Source organism: Saccopteryx leptura, chromosome 8, assembly GCF_036850995.1.
Source record: "Saccopteryx leptura isolate mSacLep1 chromosome 8, mSacLep1_pri_phased_curated, whole genome shotgun sequence".
Lineage (NCBI taxonomy): Eukaryota > Metazoa > Chordata > Mammalia > Chiroptera > Emballonuridae > Saccopteryx > Saccopteryx leptura.
Genome location: NC_089510.1, coordinates 62,088,734 through 62,112,090, shown reverse-complemented (window position 1 = coordinate 62,112,090; position 23,357 = coordinate 62,088,734). Strand labels below are relative to the sequence as shown.

The 23,357-nt window shown below is 37.0% G+C and overlaps 1 protein-coding gene across 1 annotated transcript in view; it reads left to right on the top strand.

Moving 5' to 3' along the window:
- The window catches only part of OSTN (osteocrin), a 49,981-nt gene extending 27,030 nt beyond the window's left edge, over nt 1–22,951 (top strand). Inside the window, exons 4-5 of the mRNA XM_066347694.1 lie at nt 17,437–17,533; nt 22,720–22,951. Of these exons, the coding sequence (XP_066203791.1) occupies nt 17,437–17,521 (85 nt within the window). The 3' untranslated portion in view covers nt 17,522–17,533; nt 22,720–22,951. The remainder of the gene's footprint in view (nt 1–17,436; nt 17,534–22,719) is intronic.
- The last annotated feature ends 406 nt before the right edge of the window (nt 22,952–23,357 follow it).

Here is a 23,357-nt window from a genome sequence, read left to right as displayed (position 1 = left end):
AATTGAAGGTTTAAATTTTCTATTATCTGTTATAAAGATATTTCAGCATTATTTATATAATTATAGTAAAGTCACAAGATAAAAACAGAAAATGTTTGCATATTTAGTAGCAAGAATGTACAGTTTGGAGTTTTGCAACTATTTTGTAAAAAGAATGTTAATAAAAGTTATAATAATTTTGCTTAGGAAAGCTAGACCCAAAGTTATTTGCTACTCTATTACTACATTACATAAAATAGTAATTTTGGTCCTTTAGTCCAGAAAGCTTTATTTCTTTCTTATTTATTTTTGAATTTTTAACAAAGTGAGGAAGGATCTTGTTACCTTAATGTGCATGAATATACACAGTTACTTTCTTTGTTACTGTTATTGTGATCACCTGTGGTGTTCATGTACATGCCATCAGTTTTTCTCCTTCTCAGTCATACATTTCCTATAGTCCCACTAAATCCAGAGGATAATAAGCATTTTTTGTGTCATGAGCCATTTTGGCACTGGGTGAAACCTATGGATCCCTTCTCAGAATATTGTTTTTAAATGCATAAAATTCATGGGAGTTCAAATATTACCAATATATTATAACAGAATTATTAAAATATTGTACTTTAAAATTTATTGTATTATGGCCCTGGCCGGTTGGCTCAGTGGTAGAGCGTCGGCCTGGCGTGCGGAAGTCCCAGGTTCAATTCCCAGCTAGAGCACACAGGAGAGGCGCCCATCTTATTCTCCACACCTCCTCCTCTCCTTCCTCTCTGTCTCTCTCTTCCCCTCCCGCAGCCAAGGTTCCATTGGAGCAAAAGATGGCCCGGGCACTGGGGATGGCTCCTTGGCCTCTGCCCCAGGCGCTAGAGTGGCTCTGGTCGCGACAGAGCGATGCCCCGGAGGGGCAGAGCATCGCCCCCTGGTGGGCAGAGCGTCGCCCCCTGGTGGGCGTGCCGGGTGGATCCCGGTCGGGCGCATGCAGGAGTCTATCTGACTGCCTCCCCTTTTCCAGCTTCAGAAAAAATACAAAAAAAAAAATTGATTGTATTATGACAATAGATATGCTTCTTTATTAACACATAAAATAACAAGATCTAAAAGATGGGTCTAAAAAAAAAACTATAATCTCAAGTAGTGCTGAACATGAAAACAATTTCAAATTATCTACAATGCCTAATACATGACCTAAATGTATCTGTGAGTTTTATTGGTGACAAAGGTCAAGGTGCTACTAATACTATTGTGATTTGTTCTCTACACTTATAATTGAAACAAATGTTATATTTTAATTAAAGTGTAATTAAACTAAAGATGTAATATTTTCTCATTCACATTTATGGATCCCTGAATTACAATGGCACATGACTCCAGATTTTAAAACTCTGAGTTTCAAGCATATGAAATGCATTATTTTATTTTCAATTATTATAAAACAATCAGAAAAGAAAAAATTTTGAACTCTGTTTTTGATAAAGTCCATAAGAGATTATATGGAAGAATGAATGAATAGCTAGGGAAAAATAAAAATCAAAACAACCATAAAAAGTTAAACAGGGCATATATACTCTATTGTCAGAGCATATTAAAATGAATCAAAGAACCATTTTTTATTTCATACTATATTAAAAATGTTTTTATCTGAATATGACACTAGCTTCTATTTCAGATGGATGTGCCAATTACTTTTATTCCCATGGCAAATTTAACTCAACTATGTTTCAAAGTCCAAAATATTTTCTTTTTTCAGTTCACTTATTTAAAACCTGAAGTTAATGAATGTTTATACCATTTATGCAAAAAAAAGGAAGCAACTATGATGACATTTCTGGCAAAATAGTATCTACTCTCTAAATGACCACTTTAATATTAGATGATATCCATGATTTGCCTGAAATATTTTTGTAGGATGGTTTCCCACCTTCACACGATAGTAAAAATATTATACAAAAACAATTACAAAAATAATAGTTTATGTATGAATTTAATTATACTGCTCCCAAAAATTAGAGGTTGTTTTAAAATAAATATGAAGTGATAAAAAAGAAGCATTTGATTATTTTTTTATTAAACAAGAACATCAGAAAAGCAAATGACAAGTCAAAAAAATTGTTCTGTTATGCAAATGAGATGCAAAACCAACTTTTATTTTATTGGTGAAAATGCACTATACAAAAGGCTGAATGAAAGTACTGGAGTATCTGCACGTTCCTTGATCCCTTAATTTTTGTGAGCATTTCACAACTATTATTGCTTTAATTCTCCCACTAATATTTTGAGGTCTGCAAAGTACGTGATGTCAGTCAGGGTTCCTGCAGGAAACAGGCAGAGCATTTGAAATTGAAAAATCTGAGAAGTGTTTATGCACAATAAGACTATTTGCAAAGGAAAAAAAAATGGGTACAGGCAAATCGTAATGAATGGAATAATATTGTGGAGCCCTGGGCAGAGTGATGCCTGCCTTGAACACAGTGATGACCTAGAGGGAAGTAATTTTGCAAAGAGGGAGCCAGATGAAACTTATTCTGACCTCATTTCCTCTCTCCTTTCAGTCTTCTCGGCTGAGGCCACCATTTTCCTGCCCCAAACCAAAGCCAGAAATCACAGGAACTTTTCTTTGAGGTGAGGAGGTTAGCTTCTCACATGGAAAGTAGGGTGAGAGAAAGCAGAGAGTAGACCTGGAGAGCTGGTAGAGGATACCCAGCACAAATATACACATTCTATGGATTCAGGTCAATAACCACTCTGATCCATAACATTGATATTATAACCACTAACCAGAGAGAGAGGGAGGACTCCATTAGACATATTCAGAAAATAATTTTATCCCCCACCCATATGCATTCAAATGCATTCAGTAGAAGTTGTTGTTTCCTATTTCTTGGATACAAACAAAGGTGGGCATTATACAGCTCTACTGGTCACACTGAAATAATAAGTATCCCTTTAGTCTTTTTATTAGAAAAGGAATTCTATTTCCGTAATTAAAATAATCAAATATGGCTCTGGCCGATTGGCTCAGCGGTAGAGCGTCAACCTGGCATGCGGAAGTACTGGGTTCGATTCCCGGCCAGGGCACACAGGAGAAGCGCCCATTTGCTTCTCCGCCCCTCCCCCTCTCTTTCCTCTCTGTCTCTCTCTTCCCTTCCCGCAGCCGAGGCTCCATTGGAACAAAGATGGCCCGGGCGCTGGGGATGGCTCCTTGGCCTTTGCCCCAGGCGCTAGAGTGGCTCTGGTCGCGGCAGAGCGAGGCCCCGGAGGGGCAGAGCATCACCCCCTGGTGGGCAGAGCGTCACCCCTGGTGGACGTGCCGGGTGGATCCCGGTCTGGCGCATGCGGGAGTCTGTCTGACTGTCTCTCCCTGTTTCCAGCTTCAGAAAAATACAAAAAAATAAATAAATAAATAATCAAATATGGAAATTTCTCCTTTTCAAGCTGAAGAGTGCAGTAGGGATTGCAGTCAGTTTATCCTCATCTCTTCCCCCATCACAGTGAGCTAGCTGCCTTGTGCCCCCTCCAGTGTTGGGGATGGGAAACATAAAGGTAAAGAAAAGCCTTCTTGACTGATACAACCATAAACTGGCTTTAGGGCACTCTGGCTTCAGGAAACGCTCAAAGCTGACTCCCTAACATGAGATGTACTTGTAGAGTCATTGCATAACCCTATTGGGAACATTGATACAAATTAAATATTACTGTCCCCAGCCTTGCTTCTCTTTCAGCAGGTTAGTTTTGCTTCTCCTCATCCTACCCTATAACTTCTTCATTTGTCACCACCACCAGTATCCTGCTGAGGTTGCCTCACCCATAACCCCTGGCAGAAAGCCCTTTGGGGAAGGTTCTTTTTCTAATTAATCTAGGCCAACTCTACCCACATGCTTGCTGTACATCTGCTCCACAGAAAACCCACATCCTGACTCTGGTCACTGAAAGTGAAGCTGTTCTTTATGTAACCATCTCTGCACTCTGGCAGATGGCCAATTCTCATAGATTTTTGCCTTTTAGATTTCATGGGCTTCATCAGGTCTACCTCACTTCAACAAGTATGTGTCAAGCTCTCTGAATGGTTTTCTTGAAGCCCTTCCTCTATATAGAGGAGGGGAAAATACTATTGTTCTCCAATAACTACTTCAAAGAAATTTTCTTTCTTCACCTATTTGACATCAATTCTTTTATTGGATTAAAGTTGAAAAAACCAGTTCATAGTGACCTTCACTGAAAATATTGCAGAAGTCTAGCACTTTACTTACTTTACTTTGGAGTGAAAAAGGAAGTATCACTCTTTCCCTTCCCCACTCAGCTTTTTTTGGCCCACAGCCAAAAAATAAGATACCAAAACTGAGGTAGAAAGAATCTCACTTTAACATTTTGATACAGTTTTTATTTAATCCCTACAATACCCTAAAACAATATTATGTCATTTTGGGAAGGTATATTTTCAGAGAAATAGAATTATTTCCCTAGCTAGAATGTCAGGTTGCTTCACTCTAAGCCCAATGACTCACACTTAAATAAGCTGCTCTGATAAAGAAACTAAAGATCTGTGTGAATAAGGCACTTGTCCAAGTCCAGGAACAGTGAGGTTCATTTCAAGATATGAATTGAATAAATAGTTCTGGAAAAACTACACCAATGATACATGGGTTTTGATCCTAAGCCAGACATGAAGTTTAGACTAATGCTGAGAAGAGAAGTTCTGGTTCACTTTGTCAATTATGATAGCCCTTCTTGAAGACAGCCCCAAAGATTAAAGGTAAATGTCCTAACATAACATTTTCCTTCCCAACTCATTGTGAAGCAATGCCACAGACCAAGGCCAACAGAGGTATCTCCTGAATTTTGTTATTTCTTCCCAACTCTTATTTGCTAATGCCCAAAAGGAGTCATTCAAAATGGGTCCCATTTCACACTGAGTAACCCAGAGAAAGGACTCGGAGTGTGGTGCCACATTTCCAGGCTTCATTCTGCCTGGCTGGAAAGCATGGCTGTACTGTAGGAAATTCGCTTGAGGAAAATGATCTTGAGCCATAGCCATTTTTTTGTTGTTGTTGTAGTAACAGCTTTGCTTGCCTCTCCACATCCCAGTGCAACACCACAGATTGAGAAAGTCCTTTTTCCTTTTCTCCCTACTCAGACTCATATGTATAGAAAGGTTTAAAACTTTCCCCCAAATACTTAGTTCCATATATAGGCTCTGAAATGTTCATGACCCACTTTCTCCCCCCTTCAAAAAAATTCTAGAAGACATTTTTGTGTAAATCCATTTGTTGGATAAAAGTTTCAGAAGTTTTATTAGACCCTCAAATTCATCTATGAGCCAAGCAAATGCTTTTCTCTGCCCTTTCCTACAGCTTGACAGCAGTTTTGAAATTCACCATCCCTGGGTTATTTTACAATAAACCCTTTAAATGTCATTATTTGATTCCAGCGCTCATGGTTTGTTTCTGAATGCCTGTGCATATAGCCCATTTCTTGGAATAATACTTTAGAAGCTGACGCCATGCCTAGTCAGCATCATCACCATAAATCTAAAAGAATGTTTAAAACTGAATTACCACTTTTGAGATAGAATTCTGAAAGTCGTAAGTCAACTTTCCCCTGAAGAAGTAGCACTTTCTTTTCATTCTACACAGATCTCATTTATTAAGTGTTATATTGGCCTGACCTGTGGTGGCGCAGTGGATAAAGCACCAGCCTAGAAAGCTGAGGTCACTGGTTCAAATCCCTGGGTTTGCCTAGTCAAGGCACCTACAGGGCTCCACTATGTACTATGAGTAGATGTTTCTCACTTCTCCTTCCTCTTTCTCTCTTTTTCTCTCTCCCCCTTCTCCTTCCTCTTTCTCTCTCTTTCTCTCTTTTTCTCTCTCCCCCTTCTCCTTCCTCTTTCTCTCTTTCCCATCTCTCCAAAAATCAATAAATAAAATCTAAAAAAGAAAAAGAAACACCTTATATGAAGCCTCATATTCTGTGCAGTGGAACCTCCCTTAGGGAAAGACTGTACCCTGCCTCACCTTCGTATTCACTCCTTCCCAGAGGAGAAGCACTCATTTATCTGATAGGTCAGTCTGGGAGGAGGAGTTGAGCATGTCTGGTTCATCCCTTCTCTTTCTGATTTTATTGAATAACTATGAATACTTGTGTAAATCTGTCTAATGCAAGGAGGAAATGCAAGGATCCTTTGAAATGCAGATTAAAAAACTAGTCTACATTCAGCTTGATCAAAATGGCATTTTGATTTCTATGCATTAATCATTTATATCTTATTTCCCTGTTGTTTCTCAATGTGGACTTGGGATCAAAGGACAATATATAAGTGGCCCCTAAAAACTACATCATCACTCAAACTTAATGTGGTCCTTCATCCCAACATTCTGGAATTTGAATTTAAACGTGACTCTGCGGACTTTGATGATCCCCTTTTTTATTCTTTTCAGGGCCTTGCTGAGTCCTTTTCAGTATATTCTCACACATCAATCCTTCTAACCTCATATATTTTGTCTTTTTATAGTAATTTCTTAATTCTGTAATTTAATTTTCAATTATGATAACCAAGATTGCAGGATTTAGGGGTCACCATTTATTTAGTGTTTCTACATGCTTCATAAGATTTTCCTAGAACCCTCAAATTGGGTGCTATTTCTTCTCCTGTGGAATCCCAGAGCACTACGAATCTCACTGTATTAAATAGCTATTGCTAGGCAAACAAGTTACTCAGAATTTAGCAACCTAAGACAATAAAAAAATGTAGCTCCTCACACAGTTTCTATGCATCAGAAATCCTTAAAAAATGCTGCTGACTGCTTCTAGCACATCAGTAGGCTATAGGACACTCATTTCCAAAATGGCCCAGGCGCAAGGCTAACAGCAGGAAGTCTCAGTTCTTCACAAGCTGTTGTCAGGAGGCCTTAGTTCTCTGCCACATAAACCTCTCTATAGGAATGTGAAAGTGTTTTTAGAAAATGGCAGCTGACTTCCCCTGGAGTGCGTAATCCAACCAAGCAAAGCAGAACTTGCAATATTTTTTATTACTTAGGCTTGGAAGTCACACTTGTTTTTTGTTTTTTTGTTTTTTGTTTTTGTTTTTTTTTGTTGTTGTTGTTATTTCTTTTTTTGAGAGAGCCAGAGAGACAGAAACATCAGGCTGCTCCTGTATGTGCCCTGACTGGGGTAATCGAACCGTTAACCTCTGCAGTCTGAGACAGTGCCTAAACCAAGCTATCCAGCCAGGGCTTAGTTTTACTGATTTTACTTAGTTTTACTGATAGTTTTAGTTTTATTGTTCCAAAGAGAAGAAGGGAGAGAGGGGAGGGGGAAGGAAAGGATTTGTCGTTCCACTCCATTGTGCAATTTTTGGTTGCTTTCAGTGTGTGCCCTGACCAAGATCAAACCCTCAACCTTGTTGTTTTTGGTCAACACTTTTAAAACACTGAGCTAACAGGCCAGGGCTGGAAGTCACACATCTTAATTTCCACAGTTTCTTGTTGGTTACAGAGATCAACCCTGTTTAATGTAAAAAGAGACAGAATCACGGTAGAATTATTGGAGTTTAGCCACTATACTTATCTAAGCCTTAGAGAATAACAAGTTAATTTTATTAATCTAAATTACCAAACTATTTAAAAGAGCATCTTTTATTATCAGTACTATATTCTATCTTTTTGCATATCATTCAGTGTCGGTGATGCTGTATGACTTTCTTAGAAGGGTCTAAGCATTTTATTGCCCTTTAAAGATGTAGCAGCAAAACAGTTTATTTGTTTGTTTTAGGGAATACTCTCCACACCCTAATTTCTAAGTTTTTTCCCTTGGAACTCCAAACCATAAGCAGGAACAATAAAAGTTCTGATGTATCCAACCATTGGGGGGAGAAAGTGTTTAAGTTTATTTGAAACATCTATAAAAATTAATGAAGTACCTAACCACAAATAAGCCTTAATTTTCTCTCTCTCTCTCTCTCTCTCTCTCTCTCTCTCTTTTTTTTTTTTCTTTTGAGAGAAGCAGAGAGACAGGAACTCCCAGTTGTTTTTGTATGTGCCCTGAGAACTGGCAACATCTGCACTTTGGGATGTTACTCCAATCAACTGAGCTATCCAGCCAGGGCTTAATTTTTTCTTTTTATTGGTTGATTGTTAGAAAGACAGAGAGAGGAAAGGGAGAGGGGAGGGGGAAGGGAAGCATTCATTTGTTGTTCCAATTAGTCATGCATTCATTGGCTGCTCCTGTGTGTGTCCTGACTGGGGATCAAACCCTCAACCTGTCACTTCTGGACAAAGTTCTTAACCAACTGACTAACCAAACAGGGCAACCTTAAGATTTTTAAAGGTTTAGTTATCATATAGAACATATTCTCCAACCATGATATAATTAAGTAAATAAAATAATAGTCAAAAAAGAAGGTACAATCCTCAACTTGAGAATAGCATTATCTGGACACCAAACCATATATGGAGAGAACAAAAAATTAAAGGGCAACTTTTAATAACTTTAGATTAAAATCCCTACCAAAAGAATTAACAAAACAATTTCAGTAATGTATAAAAAAATTATATACCGTTATCATGTCAGGTCAATCACAAAAATTTAGTATAAGAGTGACTTGCTTTACAAAGTTAATTAATAGAGTCAACAAATTAAAGAAATAAAGCCATATCTTCCTAATAGATGCAGGAAAAGCATTCAATAAGATTAAACATCTACAAATAATGGAAATCACCAATACACTAACAATGGAAGGGAACTCTTTTCAACTTCTAAAGAGCACATTAAAAAAACTTACAACATAGCCCTGGCCGGTTGGCTCAGTGGTAGAACGTCGGCCTAGCGTGCGGAGGACCCGGGTTCGATTCCCTGCCAGGGCACATAGGAGAAGCGCCCATTTGCTTCTCCACCCCTCCGCCGCACCTTCCTCTCTGTCTCTCTCTTCCCCTCCCGCAGCCAAGGCTCCATTGGAGCAAAGATGGCCCGGGCGCTGGGGATGGCTCTGTGGCCTCTGCCTCAGACGCTAGAGTGGCTCTGGTCGCAACATGGCGATGCCCAGGATGGGCAGAGCATCGCCCCCTGGTGGGCAGAGCGTCGCCCCATGGTGGGCGTGCCGGGTGGATCCCGGTCGGGCGCATGCGGGAGTCTGTCTGACTGTCTCTCCCTGTTTCCAGCTTCAGAAAAATGAAAGGAAAAAAAAAAAAAAAAAAAAACTTACAACATACTATTAAATGATACCATAATAACAAATCCAATAAACCATGGCAGGTGTTAATGGAGAAAATTATAAAAATCAATAAGAAGGCAAAAGATAACCTAAATAAGCAATCTTAGATAGTAAGAGTCAGTATCACAAAGGTTTCAGTTTTCTCCAAATTGATTTATTACAATTAGATTCAGTACAATTCCAGGTAAAGCTGCAAACATGGACACCAGCATGGTGACCCCCAGAGGGAAAGGGGGCCGGGGAAGGTAAAAGAAAGTAAAGGGGGGATAAGCAGTGAAGGAAGGAGACTGGACTTGAGTGGTGAACACACAACAGAACATACAGATGATGTATTATAGAATTGTACACCTGATATCGATATAATTTTATTAACCAATGTCACCCCAACAAATTTAGTAAAAATTTTAAAAAATGTAAAATAAAAAAATATCAAACAACATTAAAGACTTTCATAAAAGACACAATTAAGTACAAGGGAGAAAGGATATCTGCATATAACTGACAGCTAACTAATGTTCACAGTATAGGAAACCTTCCTACAAATAAATATTTTAAAGAAAAACAAACCAACAGAGAAACATGCAGCAAGTCTGACAGGCACTTCCACAAGAAAAAATTCAAGTGGTCAATAAACAAATAGAAAGGTGAGCAACCTCATTATTACTCAAGGAAGGCAAATTAAAAAAAAAAAACCACAATGAGAAATTCTTACAAAAGCATGAGAGTGACAGAATTAAAAATTCAAAGTACAATGGTTGGCATAAATCTGTGAAACAACAGGAATGCTCATATACTACTCATGGACATGTAAATCAGTACAATTTTGGAAAACAGCTTGATGTTACATGTAAAAATTACATACAGGCATAGTTAGCAATTCTATTCAAAAACATACTATAAAGAAATCCTTAAGTGTGCATTACAGATAACTATAGCATCATTTTCAGGTGAACAGCACATAACAATAACCAAAAATAAAAAACCCTAAATTTTCATCCACCAAAGAATGTATAAATAAGCTATTGTATATTCACACAATAAAATATTATACAACAATTAAAATAAAGCAACAGCAATTATGCATGTCAACATAGACAAGTCTGAAAACATAATATTTGCAGAAGGAAGTCAAGAGGACTTCTAAATACATACATTTTAAATAAAATTCTAGAACCATCTCAACTAGACAGTTTTGAAGCACATATATGGATTATAAGGAAAAACAAAGAAATTATTAAACCAAAATTTATTCAATACATTACCTCTGTGTCTGTGCCATGAAAGGGATGCAATTTGGGATAAGGAACATCTAAAGTTTGGAGACTTCTAAAATTTAAATACAATATTTCTAACTGTTTTAGGATGTAAAACCTTTTCAGAAATTGAATTATCAAAGAATATAAATGTTAAAGAAAATCCTATTTGCAACAGAAAGTCTATATTTTAGTGTAAAGTTAAAAGTTATACTTAAAATAAACAATCCATTCTCCTTATATTAGTTTGGTAGATATTCTTTATCCTTAAATTACTTTCAGAATATTTTAGAATGGAAAAGATGGATTGGGTTAAATGGATATATATGTGAGACATGTATTACCATTATTTTGTCACAAGAGGGACTACATAGTCAGAAAGTTAAGTTTTCTCTTTTGGTCTTAAGACTATTTCTCTGTCTTAACATTTATGTTCTATACACTGTGTATTCTTGTCAGTGTACGTGATATAGAGTGTAATACTGCTATACATATATTTCATGTCAACAAAAATTTTAACATAAATACTAGTTTGCCATTTTAGTTCTGAATGGATACAGAGTATACAGAAATTATTTAACTTACTGAGCTATGATCATTTTTTGGTTTATCTGCTTTGTGGCAATAATTTTTTTCATTTTTATATTAGTGCTAGACACTTTAAATACTGAATTGGTTTTTTCATATCTCTTTGTTTTATTTCTTTTTCTTATCTGATTTCAAGAGACCTGTGAGCATTTGTGACCAATCCAAAATTTGATAAAATGAATCAAAGTTATTATGGATCTATTGCTAAAACAAAGGCATTCATGACTCTGTCCACTTAACCAGTAGTTTTCAAACTCTGCTTTAAGGATCCTTAAATGTTCCTGGAAGTTCTTTCTAGTGGGGAAGGTAGGGTACTCCTGTACTGAAACAATTCTTCACTTAACCTTTCAGATATTGTCCTCTTTTCATTTTAATTTTAATGATTTGAGAGGGAGAGAGAGAAACATAGATTTGTTGTTCTACTTATTTATGTGTTCATTGGTTGATTCTTGTATGTGCTTTTACCGAGATCAAACGAGCAACCTTGGTATATTGGGACGATGCTCTAATCAACTGAACTACCTGGCCAGGGCCAATATGGTTTTCTTTTATAAAGTTCTTATAGCCAGGCACAGTGGAGAAAGTGTCGACCTGGAATGCTGAGGTCTCTGGTTCAAAATGTTGGGCTTGCCTGGTCCATACACATACGGGAAGCAACTACTGTGAGTGGATGCTTCCCACTTCTCCCCTCTTTCTCTCTCTCTGAAAAAATAAATAAAAATAAAAGCTTTTATTCATAGAAATACTAAACTACAAATAGTTTGAAAACCACTAGACTTGACTGACAAAAAAAACTAGTAAAATTAATTAAAATGTATAAAATGCTTTCTGATATGTTACTTTATTAGCTTATCCCAAGTAAAACGTGAACCCAATAGCTAATCTGTCTGCTTCACCACTGTATCTCCAGTGAAGAGAACAAATTATATTGTGGTTATGCATAAAACAATCAAAATAACAAACAAGTATGTTAAATGAATAGACAGCCCCAGAAGATAGGTAGCACAAGTATTATCTGAATTTTTTCAAAAAGGAAAGAGAAGCTCAAAATGATTATCAGAGTTGCAAACACTCACACTGTCAAGTAAGTGAAAGAATCATATAGAATTCAAGTATTGGCTCCTAATACTTTTTGGATCAAATCTTGGAAAAGAAGGGAAAGCAAGAACAGAGAACAAGGAAAAAAGGAAAGAAAAAGAGAGTTTATTTTATAGCTTTTCACCATACCATACTGTCTCTCATTTACTTGAGCAGAAAAAGGTCAACCGTAGTGAGGAAAGAAAAATGCTACTTTTATTCATTTTACCTTCATTTTTGACAAAATACATTGGTAGTGTGGACCAATAATTATACATTCAAATTTATAACGATGCATGAGATCACCATAGTTCTCTTTTAAAAAGTAAAAGGATTCTTTTTCACGGCAGCACTCATTTTCCAGGCCCTCTGGGAGGTCAGGACACATGTGAAACAGTGGTTTTTTTCCAGGTGTCGCTGCCTTCCTCTTCTCACCAGTCCTGTAACCACTGGGAAGGGGCTGGTTTCTCCTTCCTCTTTCTGGCCATCTGGGACTTCCCCTGAGCACTCTCCTCCATCCTCAGATGGTTTCCATCTTACCCTTTCTTGGAGTTACAATGACAGTAGTCAGTGAAGGAATTTAAGGGTTAAAGGAAGAAAAATTAAATCAGTTTTTTGTTGTTGTTTTTGTTTTTTTTTATACACTAACCACATTATACTTAGACATCAACCCTAAATCATACAGATATATGTATTGTTATTATTGCTATGGTAGTAAATTACCACAAACATCTAGTTTTAAAACAGCGCAAATTTATCATCTTACAATTGTATAGGTCAGAAGTCCAGTATATCCTCACCAGTCACCGTATATCAGTCTAGAAAACTTTTTTCAGTCTTCTCAATTAGGTGCAGCTACACAATTGATTGCCAGCCAGTAGGTGCCAATAAAATTCCTCCTGCGTGTAGCTCTGTGCTTCCCTCTTTTGCCTGTCTGCCAGCGGAGTACAGAGGAAGTCAAGTGGTCATGGGCAGGCTGTGCTCCTTCTTGGGGGCTCAGGGGAATTTATTTCCTGCTCATTTAGGTCACTGGCAGAATTCAATTCCTTAAGGTTATAGGACTGAAGTCCCTGTTTTCTTTTAATAACTTTTAGAGGCCACAGCATTCTTTGATTCCTGATCGTTTTCTTCATTTTCCAGCATGGCAATGGTGGGTTAAATCCTCAGATTACAGCTCTCTGACCCACTTTTCCTCAGTCATTTACCACTTTTAAGGATTTCTGTGGCTAGATTGAGCCCACCTAGATAATCCAGGATAATCTTTTTATGTCAAGGTCTTTTTTATTTTATCTGCAATGTCCTTTTAGCTATCTCAAATAATATTTTAAAACTCTGTGGCTATGACAAGTACATATCTTGGGAAGATGGCATTATTCTGACTACCACAAGGCAAATAAATGCTTAAATTGAGTCTATAAATTTACTTATGTGAATAAAAATAAGAAAAAATATAAAGACAGTGTTCTTTTTCTCAAGTCATTCTTTATAATTCCATCAGAAGACCTAAAGCACAACTGATATGCATAGTTTCAGATAACATGTTTTCCATCAGATTAACAAGTGAAAAATAAGTAGTTAATACAATGTCAAGAAATCCAAAAGTGCAATAAATAAACGCCACTTAATAGTGTGTGTTTTTCAGAAATCTGGCAAATGGAGGCAGAGATATGGGTAGATTAAGGATAATAAGCACTAAAGTGTTGTCTTTCCAGGTTTTCCTTTGCCAATCAAATTATTCTCTAGGAGACAGTCATATAAGGTCATACATATAAAAACACACAATGTTATCTGCATTGACTAGAAAAACTAAAGGCCAATCTAATAAGGAATATACATGTGAATCAGCAGAAAATAAAGCTGAATTAAGTTAAAAAACACATAACATGGCCCTATTTCTACAAGATTATTTGAGGACGAGTTACATACCACATTCTATGTGAATTTTTATCACTGCTATGTACACAGCACTAAGCAGAGCACCTGGCATATAGAAACTATTATGTAAATGTTAGTTACCTTCAGATTGTTTTAATTAGAACTAAGCCATGTTTACAGAATTTTTTATGTGCAAGATACAATAACCGAATCTGTCATATTTTTATTGTTCTCTATACTTTTCAGAGCTTTTAAAATAAATTTACCTAATAGTGATATGTGGAACATTGATAAGACTTATGTAAAGTTAAACACTTGCCATCAAGAAAATTGAGAGAATTTTTTCCTTTACTATTTGCATTGAATCATTACCACTCTGACAGTGCTTAATTAAAGGTTTTTAAAAGTAAAGACTTGCCTGACCAGGTGGTGGCATAGTAGATAAAGCATCAGCCTAGGATCCTGAGGATCCAGGTTTGAAAACCCAAGGTCACTGGCTTGAGTGCTGGCTCATCCTGCTTGAGTGCAGGCTCCCAAACTTGAGGGTGGGGCCACTGGCTTGAGTGTGGAATCATAGACATGACCCCATGGCTGCTGGCTTAAGCTCAAAGGTCACTGGCTTGATCCCAAGATCACTGGCCTGAGCAAGGGTTGACTCATTCTGCTAGAGCTCCCCTAGTCAAGGTACATATTAGAAAGCAGTCAATGAGCCTGAAAAGGTGGTGGCTCAGTGGATAGAGTGTCAGACTGGGATGCAAAGGACCTAGGCTCAAAACCCCAAGGTCACTGGCTTGAGCAAGGAGTCACTCAGTCTGCTGTCACCCCCTGGTCAAAACACATATGAGAAAGCAATCAATAAACAACTAAGGTGCCACAACAAAGAATTGATGCTTCTCATCTCTCCCTTCCTCTCTGTCTGTTCCTATCTGTCCCTCTCTCTGTCACAAAAAAAAGCAACCAATGAACAATTGCTTCTCATCTCTCCATTCCTGTCTGTCCCTGTCTTTCTCTCCCTCTCTCTCAAAAGAAAAGGTAAAGACTTATTTTTGACTTATTATTCACAAGACAGCCACAAGAAAGAACCCTTTACATAGGTTCAAAGTAAATGCTAATAAAGAAAGATATTTTGGTTTACATTTTTTTTTAGTGTTTATATTGTGTGGTATATATTGACAATATAATACAAGTAATTAGAAAAAACTGAAGAATCTATTGAAAATTTTCTGAAATAAATCTTGTTTAACTCTTTAAGCTATTGAGAAAATTTATAAAGTTGTCTGGTGAGGGTATTAGCACCTCATCACTGAGATTTTTAAGTGGTGAGATAGATAATTGCTGGTTAAAAAAATGAAGCAGAATTCTGACATTTGGTGGGAGAATACTTTGAAGACTATTTCCCATTCCAAAAGTGTTTAATTGCTGGTAATGTTACCATTGAAAATGGTGTTCTTTTATGGAGTTTCAGGGAAGGTATTCTACAGGACTCGTGTATGGGACAGAGTGAGGCTTCTGTGGTAAGATTTATTTGGAGTTGAAATGAAATGCTGCCCACAGGTTCCCAATGTCTCATCTCTGTTCATCAAGCCATGAAAGAAGGCCAACCTGGTCTTTTTCAGGCCCAAGAGAAAGACCAGTGTCCAGAAACTCTGTGCCATGGTTCAATCCATATTAACATTTAGTCTAGTCCAGGCATTGCATTGCTGTACCCATGCCACACTAAGAGCCTGTACTTGGGAGATCATGTGGCTGCATGGCTGCTTGGAAAATGCACTGAGAAAACTATAGCTTCTATAGCTTCCTCCCACTAACCAATCAGATGCTCTTCTAGGCTAGATGACAGGCTTCTATGGCCACCATCTTGGCTTTCACTGTGCATGGCCCAAGAGGAAGCACAGAAGTACAATCCTCCATAGTCTGTGGATGGACTGGTTGTAACTTGGGAGGTTGAAAACTGTCCTTCCTCCTCACATCAGGGAGGGAGGGATATTAATCCTTTTAGCAGGGCAAGGCTTTGACCCCACCTCCGACCACACCTTCTGGTTGTCAGAAACCCCAAACACCAAAGCTTTCCAGCAAATGGAATACTACAACTTCTTGCTGAAGCTGGCTTCACAGTTTTATTAAGATTAATATTTGGTTCCCTTTTCCCTAGTTTATTATGCTCAATGTCTTATTCCCTCTGCTTCCTTTCTTTATTAATATTTAGCTACCAATGCTAACAGTAATGTTCTGGGTTTTGATCTGGGTATTTATTGCATTTGTGATCTACATATGTCTAATATTGTTAATTTGTATCTTCTTTTTGACATGTCTAATATGTCAATTAAAAAAACTAACAAATCTATAAATAATTACCTTTCACTGTAACACAAGTCACTTATTTACATAGGCTTCTTAGCTTTTTATATCTATTTCTTCATTAAGTAAACACATAATTTCTCTTAATGCCAAACTTCTGAGACCTCTCCTGTTAAAATTTTGATTTAATAGCACTAAGTGATGGTAATAACAAATCAATTTAAATGTTCTTTATAAAAAAATAATTTATAGAACATAGAAACTGTAAGGCTTTCTCTAGGAGTTTTTAAACTTCATTTTAATAATAAAGGGTTTTTTTCCTAAACAATATTCAACACCAAGAATATACAAAAAATGTAGACCATCACATACAAAACTTCTCTAGGTAAAATCTGAGGGAAGACATGAGAGACATAGTTATTCCACATTCTGTCTTAGTATCAGCACTCTTTCCTCTCCTATCTTTCCCAGAAGAATCAGTCTGAGGTAGAGGTTAGAGAAAATCATTGATCTAGTGCAATCTTCCTTTTTCTTTTTCTTTTCTTTTTTTTTGTGACAGAGAGAGACAGAGAGAGGCACAAATAGTGACAGACAAATGAGAAGCATCAGTTCTTCATTGCAGCTCCTTAGTTGTTCATTGATTGCTTTCTCATATGTGCCTTGCTTGACTTGGGGACTACAGCAGACCGAGTGACCCTTTGCTCAAGCCAACAACCTCAGCATTTCGAACGTGGGTTCTCCACATCCCAGTCCGATGCTCTATCCACTGCACCACCACCTGGTCAGGCCAATTTTCCTTGATTAACAAAAAATACACCAAAATCTGGAGAGGGAAAGCATCTTCCCCAAACTAAACACTTAGCAAATTGATTTTCTGATAATACCTAGCTTTTCATTTGGCATGTTTGATTTTGGGTAAGTTTAATTTCTCTAAGTCTCAGTTTCTTCAGATGTAAAAAGAAGGAAGTAATACCTACTTTCCACAGATGTTGAAAGGATAAGAGTTCATGTCTGGCACAGAGTGAGTGCTGATGATTGATAACTATCATAGTTATTCCAGCTCACAAAGAGAGCCTCCAGATCTGCATGAAATAAAAGAGTAAAATAAATGACTGATAACTTGGACTTTCAATTATAAACATTCTCCTTGGTTTGTTTCAGGAAAGCAGTAGATCATCCAAAAAGGCGATTTGGTATCCCCATGGATCGGATTGGTGGAAACCGGCTTTCAAATTCAAGAGGCTAATTGATTCCAATTGTGAGTACAATTTGAATATGTAACAATACATGCAAGCTTTTGATGAATATTTCACAATAGGTTAATTGATCCATCTTTCTTTTTTTGACAGAGAGAGAGTCAGAGAGAGGGATTAGATAGAGACAGACAGAAAAGGAGAGAGATAAGAAGCATCAATTCTTTGTTGCTGCACCTTAGTTGTTCATTGATTGCTTTCTCATATGTGCCTTGACCAGGGGCTACAGCAGAGTGGGTGACCCCTGTTCAAGCCTTGGGCTCAAGCCAGCCACCTTGGGCTTCAAGCCAGTGACTCTTGAGCTCAAGCCAGCAACCATGGGACATGCTCAAACCAGCAACCCCGTGCTCAAGCTGGTGAGTTGTGCTCAAGCCAGTGAACTCGAGATTTTGAATCTGAGTCCTCTGCATCCCAGTCTGATGTTCTATCCACTGCACCACCGCCTGATCAGGCTAATTGATCCATCTTAGTTTATAAATCTCCCTTTTGATTTTCTAGCTTATAAATTTATATTTTCAAACATTCTGTACTTAATGAGTATATTGATGCTAAGTAATTTAGATGACATTAAAGAATCAAAGTATTGTCCTACATCTACTTCACCCTAAAAAAATGATTTAGGTACTCTCTCACACTTTTATATAATTACTGAATATTAATATGCAAACAAAGGTTAAAATTCTAATTAACATAATAAATTACTTTCACAAATATACATAATATGTAGCAATCCCTCTATTGTGAAGAACACACAATCCAGCAACACACACCATTTTATTGCAAATAACATTACCAGAATTATGATAACATGGAACATAGGAGGGAGAATGGTGTAGCAGAAACAGTATTAGCCTTAGAATCAGAGCTCCTAATCCAAATTCTGGTTCCATCATTCATTATCTTGTTTCCATCAAGATACTTTCTTTATAGCTTGTACATTTATAGAACACGATGGTATTTAGAGATTAAATTAAATGTTAGAAGGTGTTGGATGCACAATACACACACATGATAATAGCTTATAAATACAATTCTGAAAATTTACTCTGTGCTGGGCTCTATACTGAGTGCTAAACATGCATTGCTTCATTTAATTATCCTGTTCCATAAAGTAGATACTATTCCTATCTCCAATATCTTGAGAGGCAGTACAATAAATGGGTGAGAGTGTCAGCTAGGGAAGTCAGGCTTAGTGGGTCAAATACAAGGTCATCTAAATCCCATTAACAGTTAACTGTGAGACCTTGTTTAAATTCTGAAATCTTAATTGTAAAATGAGAATTATAATTTCTACTACTTTACATTGTCCTGAAGACTCAATGAATTGATATACATTAACTACTTACAATAGTGCCTGTCAAGTATATTAAGTAGTCATTAATAATTAGTTACTATTATACAAATACATGAAAAACTTAGATATATTAATTTCAATGCCACATATCTAGTAAATGATGCAAATAGAATTCAATCCAGAAAGCTTAAACCCTGAGCTTTATTTTAAACAATATATTTAATCATACATAGCATATATTTTAAACATTACATGTTTATTTTATTACATAAAATCTTGAGGCCCTGGCCCCTTGGCTCAGTGGTAGAGCATCGACCCAGTGTGTGGATATCCTGGGTTTGATTCCAGGCCAAGGCACACAGGAAAAGTACCCATCTATTTCTCCACCCTTCCTCCTTTCCTTCCTCTCTATCTCTCTCTTCCCCTCCCATAGCCAAAGCTCCATTGGAGCAGAGTTGGCCCAGATGCTGAGGATGGCTCTAAGGTCTCTGCCTCAGATGCTAGAATGGCTCCAGTTGCAACTGAGCTATGCCCCTGGTGGGCTTGCCAGGTGGATCCTGGTTGGGCACATGCAGGAGTCTGTCTATCTGCCTCCATGCTTCTCACTTCAGAAAAATTAAAAATAAAAACAACAACAAAAAAAAACATAATATCTCAACTATGTATTTTTTCCCACGAGAGCTTAGTGGGTGCATCTTCCTTCCCAAACAGGTACCACAACCTAGATACAGAAGAGAAAACTCTGCTTTTTGCTTTTCTCAAGATAATCCTCAGAACTATGATGCAGAGGCCTAAGAAGCACTACATTAGTCCTGACCTAATTTCTCCTCATCAAATGCTCTAAACCACAACCAGAAGTCAGTATTTTACCTCAACTTTCTTCTTTTCAGAATAACTTAGTTAAAATAATTTTTTCTCTGTGGGGTCATTGATAATGAAATTATGAAGTTACTGTGTGTTTTTATGAATACCGCCAGAAGAGTACCTTTTGAACAGCACTATCTTCAGATCTCATATGGAATTTCCTATCTAGCAGTATACCAAGTATGGAAATGTTCAGGGTTGTTGAAAAATCACCATGTTATATTTGAGGAAGAACCAACTAGTTGCTATTGAAAATCAAGTCATAATCTCTCAGTTTCTTGATATATTGAGAATGTTGTGATACTGAGATTAAAAAAATCAAGTTTGATTTGTTTTTATTAAAATAATTAAATTTGATTGATTTTCATATGTACCTTATCACCTTAACCACCCTTGATTATGACCCATTTTGGCATTTCTGAATTTAACCAAAAGAGATTTGATAAGAGAAATCTTACAGGAAACATTTTTATATAAATTTTGATAAGCTTTAGACCATAAAAACTCCAGATAACTACTAAACTATGAAAAGAACCTTGAATTAATATAATATTTACAGAATCACTGTTGGGTAAAATTCAAATTAGTATATTATGCCCTTCACTTAACAGACTTTGTTGAATGTCATGACAACCAGTGTACTTATTATTAAAATCTTGAGAAGATAATATCGTGAAAAAATAAGTTTAGAAAAGAGCTGAATATTGTACATTTTCTCTTTTCCTTTTGTCAATCATTGTGGATTCACCTGCTCAACCATTATATGTTTCTCTTCTTTATTTCCTGCCACTATCAACAAGATTTCTCAGATATGTTTGATTTTCTCATGAGAAGTTTTATGTATTATAGTTCATGAATGACAAGAGATATAAAATATGTATTTCTAATTTCCATTCAACTTTTCAAAAAAATTTTTGGCATATTATTTTCTTTTGTCACAATGTTCCTTTGGATTCAAAAGATGTGCATATTGTTTAATAGAAAAATTAAGAGTCATTACAATAATCTCAAATGATTTAGTCATGATGTTAAACCATTAGAGCAGCGGTCCCCAACCCCCGGGCCGTGGACTGGTACTGGTCCGTGGGCCATTTGGTACTGGTCCACAGAGAAAGAATAAATAACTTACATCATTTCCATTTTATTTATATTTAAGTCTGAACGATGTTTTATGTATTTTTTTTTTCTGAAGCTGGAAACGGAGATAGACAGTCAGACAGACTCCCGCATGCGCCCGACCAGGATCCACCCGGCATGCCCACCAGGGGGCGACTCTCTGCCCACCAGGGGACGATGCTCTGCCCCTCCAGGGCGTCGCTCTGTCCCGACCAGATCCACTCTAGCGCCTGGGGCAGAGGCCAAGGAGCCATCTCCAGCACCCGGGCCATCTTTGCTCCAATGGAGCCTCGGCTGCAGGAGGGGAAGAGAGAGACAGAGAGGAAGGAGAGGGGGAGGGGTGGAAAAGCAGATGGGTGCTTCTCCTGTGTGCCCTGGCCGGGAATCGAACCCGGGACTTCTGCACGCCAGGCCGACGCTCTACCATTGAGCCAACCTGCCAGGGCCAATGTTTTATTTTTTTAAAATGACCAGATTCCCTCTGTTACATCCGTTTAAGACTCACTCTTGACGCTTGTCTCAGTCACGTGATACATTTATCTGTCCCACCCTGAAGGCCGATCTGTGAAAATATATTCTGACATTAAACCTGTCCGTGGCCCAAAAAAGGTTGGGGACCACTGCATTAGAGATTAAAAATATGTAGTCTCATTTAATCTAATCTTTGTATGCTTTGTTTTGTTTTTTAACAAATGAGAACCCAGGGACTGTGAGAGAAATGGATTTGTCCCAAATTTTAAGGACTTTCAGATAGAATGAGATCCAGAACCAACTCTCTGGCCTTCTGGGACAACATTCTCTTTATGATCCATAAGGCCTTGCAGGTGCTAAATTGTCATTGCTATGCTAATATCACTGGTTATACATTTCTAAAACAACAGTATTTCAGACTTTGTGAAAATCTTGGCTTTACTTCTGTTGAAGAAGATATATACCCTTTTAGAGCAGGTTTATTTGTGGGTTTTCACCTTCTGGGTTTTACTATATGTCTTCACACTAAAAATGAAACTAGTAGTAATCATGGAAGTTTTGCTTAGTTTGAGGTTAAGTCTAGAAATAGCTGATGTGTATTATCTAGTTTTCAGGGAAAAAAGTACTAATCTCTTCCCTGAAATCTATTTTGCAAAGGATAGTAATCTGACATTTGCACAATATCCTCCCCAAATCATTAATTTATTGGAGCAAAGCTTTAAATTTTTAATAGGCCTCAGTTCTAAGAAACTCACATCTAGAGAGGTATTTTGTCTAGGTTTTACAGATTCTGTAGATGCAAGTAGCAAGTTCTAGTTTTTGCCATTGAAATCAGGAAGCCTAGTTGATGAAATTTGGTAGAAATATGATCATTAATTGTGGTCCCATTGCTGCCACATGCATTAAGACAATAGTAAGGCACATGTTGCTGTATTATACTGAAAATTTTTATTTTCGAACAATATTGACATACCACCATTCAAATTAATTATTACAACTCAAATAACAAAAATAACATTTAAATGCTACTATATGGTTGAATGGCTGAATCCTTTAAACAGAGCCAAATTTACAACAAATATCAACCTGTGATCATAACAATAAACAGAAAGCAGTAGTCAGATTTTCTTATCTTTTGTTTGTCATGACAACACCCTTTGAACCAAGACTGAAATCTCAGAAGAAATAGATTACAGCAAGTACTTAAACAGAAGGTGTGGCTTGAACACAAGGAACTAGCTTACACATTTAAAAATGCTCTCTTGTATTTGATCAGAAACTATAAGTTTGCATATTATTTTTGCAGTAAAAATATGCTTCATAAATAAAAGTCATAAGGAAATATCAAGTAGTTAGGTTTTAACTCCTCTCAACTGCATTTGATGGAGTTCCCCTGATCTACAAAGTTCTCCATAGCTTTAACCCTTTCAACTTTCATTTTTGCAGATGTGACTTCATCGGGTGAAATGTCACAGAAACATGGAAGATGCTTCAGAATTTCTTCACACTCCTTAATGATTAAACTTTTAAGAAACTGGCCTTCTTCAAATTCTTTCCAACGCTTGAACTTAGGCCTGTCACATTACAGTATAGTTATAGCTTCAAGTAAATTATGCAGATCACTTCAATGCATGAGTTTTTTTTTTAATGTATATTTTAGTTGTTCAGAAATGGTAACTTGGCCCCAAACCTTACTTTTCTAAGAAACAATCAAAAAACACAATGCCGTGAAATGCTTTCTATATGTGTTTACCATTCACATTTATGCAGTTGAAGAACTGAAGGCTCACTTGTTTCTGTAAAATTTAGGAGCAATCTGTTCATTATTGGGAGAAAGACAGTGCTGTGTGTTTTCTCTTGCTTCACTTCTTTCTTACCCTTTGTCTGTGGTCCTCTTGGGTAATAATTATGAAATTAGACTTCTCATATTATATTCAGACTTCAGTCATTTTTAATCAAATAAAACTCAGTCCCAGTTTTGAAATCAGCATAGAAAGATCTCTAAGCAAAGAAAGAACAACAGTAATTAAGCCTTCTAAATTTTAGTGTCCCAAAGTACTGAGAAAATACCTGCAGATCAAAGC